The sequence below is a fragment of the Microtus ochrogaster genome (assembly GCF_000317375.1).
Source record: "Microtus ochrogaster isolate Prairie Vole_2 chromosome 14 unlocalized genomic scaffold, MicOch1.0 chr14_random_1, whole genome shotgun sequence".
NCBI lineage: Eukaryota > Metazoa > Chordata > Mammalia > Rodentia > Cricetidae > Microtus > Microtus ochrogaster.
Genome location: NW_004949096.1, coordinates 34,890,698 through 34,895,294, shown reverse-complemented (window position 1 = coordinate 34,895,294; position 4,597 = coordinate 34,890,698). Strand labels below are relative to the sequence as shown.

The window sequence follows — 4,597 nt, the reverse complement described above, 5'->3', positions numbered from 1 at the left end:
GAGACCAGCAGGATAGCGGTTATATGAAGAGAGGAGACCAGCAGGATAGCGGTTATATGAAGAGAGGAGACCAGCAGGATAGCGGTTATATGAAGGGAAAAACAGGGAGGCTTTAACTGGGGAGTGGGAGGACCTTTGTCCTTGCTGTATTGATTCTGGACTTTATCATGTCTTATTATTCAATCTTGTTATGCTATCTTTGTGGGCAAGATAGAATTAAACTACATGGGAATGTAGATAAATGGACTTACAAATGCTTAAATAAAAATTAATGTATTTTCAAAGATTCATATGGAGATGAATAAAACATATTCATTACGGTATATATAGAGTATGTGTGTACATATGCACATGTGTGCTACCCATGTTTAGTCAGTTATTTTTAAGACAGGGACTTTCACTGTACTGTAACTTGACAAGTAGGCTTAGGTCCACTGACCAGTGAGCCCCATGCACCTGCCTGTCTCTGCCTCCCCAATGCTGAGATTACAAGCGACACCTTTTTCCTACCCCTATTTTTGGACTTGGGTTCTGGGAATCAAGTCAGACCCTGTGTGTCAAGGCAAACACGTTACTAATTGAGTTTCTCTCCAGCCCCCTGTATTTCATATAATGACCGAACAGAGAGCTGTATCAATCTGAAAGGTCATTGGTTACATCCCAGGCTTTATTGTTTCAGTAAATAATTTCTTTTCCTGTGGACTTGTCCTTTTTTAATGTATTTGTCTTTAGCTTTATAAGAACACATAAAACACATGCATTTGAATCTTTCTGACAGCACAAAGTTGTAAGGCGTATTTAATGCACAGAGTTAAAATAATGGTTTAGGGACACATGAAAGACTTTTCATATTGATATTAAAACTAAATGCTTAGGAAAGAAAACTGATTTAATAGAAGTTTTTATAGTTTCTTCCCCCATTTCTGTGATTACTGTGGGTTATACTCACATCTAAAGATTTTGAGTCAGGAGATGGAGGCAAGGGAGACTGTGGAACACTTACCTTTAAGTGTATCTCCTAATCATCCTCAGGTCATTTCAGGTGATTAAAACTCAATATGGAAACACAGTGAGATGCAGTTTCCACCGCACTAATGGAATGTCAGGGCAGGTTCAAAACACTCGATAACAAAGCCCTGCTATTGGCCATGTTTGTATTTTGCATTTGGATGTAGGCACTGCATCTTAGCACAGATGTAGAGAAGTTGGGGTGGATTTTGCAAAGGGTGGCCAGGAAGGGATAGCTATAAAAGGTCACTGAGAAGCAGCATCCAAGTACTGTAATGTGGTCGCCAGGAAAGGCCTCAGACTTGGCGTTTGCAACCCAAGGGCCGTGCCTTGGCTTAGAGCAAGAGATAACAGTGAAGATAAAGATTGTTTCCAGTAATTCCATCTAAGGACAGGCTACCTTGCAAGTATCCCAGAAGAGGTCCAGAGGTAGGAATTCGTTGTCCTACCTACCTCACCCTGCTATCTGTGGCAGGCGAGAGAGTTACCCCCTCCCCTTACCAACTGCAGCTCTCAGGGAAGCAGGCCCTGCACCCTGCCTGGGCAGCACAGAAGAGCTGTCCCTGTTGATAGGGGCACAGGTGAGCTGGCCCTGAGAAAGTGAGTGGAGGAGATCTGGCTCCACCCCTCCCTCATCTTTCCTATGGTGGTGTTGGCGAGGAAGAGATGCCCCCCTCAGCACCTGTGACAGCTGGGAGAGCTGGCCCCGAGGTCCTAAGAGTGAGAGAGGCTATTCATGACCCTCACCAGCTGCAGTGTTGGGGACCAGCCTTGACAAAAATGCCTCTTGCCAGGGGAGAGGTGTGGGAATTTAGAAATAGCGTAAAGAATACGAAGATGCGAATGAAAGTAATAAAACGGAGACACATATAGGATAGTATCGCTAGGGAATTCCAGTGAGTACTGAAATTTGCCCACAGTTAATTTCCAATTGCTTAAAACACCCCTGGCCCCAAAAGGTAGGAGTAAGACAAAAGACTGCATCACCGTGAGACAAGGACGTGAAGAGGCCAGTTGAAGGTCGTGGGGATACATCCATAATTAAATATTCTGTTGCTAGAACAAAACAAGTCATGCTCACACCCTAGACTGAAACCTTCTGTAGGCAAACCACTCCCTGGGTGGAATCCAAAGTTATCTCCGTAAGGGAACTGGAACTTAGTTGGACTTAGTTTGAAGTAGAAACATATCTACTTCTCTAGTCTTGAAATTCAAGATCTCTGGCTATTAGCCACACTTGTTGACAATAACCTTGAGTGAGCAGAACTCTCCCACCTAAATCTAGGTGGAACCTTTGTTTGGGGTAGAAACACGATAATTGTGAAGGGCTAGAGGTAAGTTCCAACTCTCTGACCTTTGGTCAAGGTGGAAATAGGCTCACATTTTTGGGCCTCCACGCTGCAACACTCAGGAGAGTGGTCCCTGCACCTCGCCTGGGCAACACAGTAGAGCTGGCCCTGGTGGTGTAGATGTGGGTGAGCTGGCTCCTAGGGCATGAAAGCAAGAGAACCAGCCTTGCCCTTTGCTTATTGCTATATAGGGTGAACTAGTAGGGGCAATGCTGGAGAGGTCCCCGTGTTGGTGAGGATAGGGGAGAGCTGGCGGTTTGATCAACTCTGCTACTCTCCAGGCCCAGAAACAGGGCATCCACCCCATCTATGATCTGCTGGAGCATGAGAAGGAGCAGGTCTTACAGATGCGAAACTGTAGGAGCTACACAACACAGGGCAACAAGAGGAGTCCCAGTGAAGGCCCAGTATCTGTGTAGCAGAAGCCAGAGGCCTCAAATCAGACCAATGACTCTTTGCAAGAAACACTCGCAAGTAAAGATATTTGGACTCACTGGGTCACACTGCAGCTTCCACGACAAGATTTTCCTTTCTTTTTCTTAAAATTTTTTATTTTATTTTAGGAGGGGCAGGTTGCAAGGGCAAAGGGTGGATACAAAGGGATGGGGAGATGAATTGGATGGAGATGCATGATGTAAAAGACACAAAGAATAAATTAAAAAAAATAAAAAAAATCTCTTGTCAGTTTCCCAAAGGGTGATGATAGATCAGATTGATCATCATTCAAATGCCCTCAGTCTGTGCACCCCAGCACGAGCTCAGGGATACTCAAGCAAGACAGCGGCACTCCTGCAATATCTACTTAAGAGTGCATAAGAAGGGAAAAATCTCAGAAGCCAATTTGTGTGTGATAACCCATGGCTACATGGGTGATCTGATACTGGGTCATTTTGCCTAGAGTTATCTTGTGCAGTGTTATCTTGGCAGATGTGATGGTCTTGGCTACGTGGAGCTTAGGACTTCCTAGATAACTAACTGCTCTGGCTTGCTGTGGTATAGCAGTGCCAGGCTTGTGTGTGGAAGAGTCATATCGGGCAGTGCCTTGGTTTCAACTAACATGACACTATCTTTTTCAGGACAATCGTATCCATACGTCCAAGTACAACGTTCTCACATTCTTGCCAATTAATTTATTTGAACAGTTCCAAAGAGTGGCGAATGCCTATTTCCTTTTTCTCCTGATACTACAGGTAATCTTTACATTGTATTTCTTCATTATCTGTCTGTTGAAAGTACTTGTATAATTCTAAAACATAAGTCACTTTACTCAGTAAATGCTCATGATTGCATAGGACCACTCTTAAAGTTTTAATAACATTAGAGTTTTAATGTTATTACTGTTTTTCATCTTAAAAATAGAGGGGGCTAAGAATAAATAAAGCAAAAATAGTGCCTTCATCTTAGCTTAAACATCTAGGTCATTCTAATATGTATCTTTATTTGAACCATATAGAAGTCTAACAATTGCTACTCATGACCTTCTTCCTTTCCCTATCAATTCTCCTACACCGACAGGGCAGGGCTCCTAAGATCGCAGAGGTTGTGGAACTTGACAAATTTCCTGTTGGTCCAAGAACAGCTGCATATTGTGTTTGTTTATAAAGTAAATGATGCCTAATATATGTTATTTCACTGTAGGGTGACTTTTTATAGTTTGGAGTATTAATTGGTCAATAATAACCTCCCCCCATTTAACTAAAATCGGGCTTAAATGAAATGTCAACTTTTATTGGCATTTAGGAAAGGAAGAAGGCATATATCAAGAAAGATTTATACACACATCAGTTTTTGTTTTGGATGATTTAATAAATCAGATTGATAGACCCAGAAGAGGGTTGTGCTATTTATAAGACCTGTGAGGTTGACTTGGCTGTGAGATGACCAGTGTTGAGTAATAAACTCTGTGCTAATCTTTTGATGGTAAGTACTAGAGATCTCTTTTAGCCTCAGCAGACGATGAATGTATGCCAAGCTTTATTTTTTTTTCATGTGTGACTGAATTCAAAAACAATAGCCACTGCAATAGGACATGGCTTCTCTTTCTGTTTCCTTCAATATTGTCAGGTCTCACCTATCTGGTATTCCTGCCAGCTTCACAATCTACCTTCCAAGCTGTCTAGCTCCTGTGAAGGAAGAAAGGAAAGGGGGGTGGAGAAGAGAGAGAGAGAGACAGAGACAGAGAGAGAGAGAGAGAGAGAGAGAGAGAGAGAGAGAGAGAGAGAGAGAAAGAAACACACACA

General features: G+C 42.7%; 1 protein-coding gene across 1 annotated transcript in view; it reads left to right on the top strand.

The window, feature by feature from the left end:
• Positions 1-4,597, top strand: part of Atp8b4 (ATPase phospholipid transporting 8B4 (putative)) — a 148,698-nt gene that overhangs the window by 18,081 nt on the left and 126,020 nt on the right. Inside the window, exon 3 of the mRNA XM_026787834.1 lies at positions 3,434-3,547. Within this exon, the coding sequence (XP_026643635.1) occupies positions 3,434-3,547 (114 nt within the window). The remainder of the gene's footprint in view (positions 1-3,433; positions 3,548-4,597) is intronic.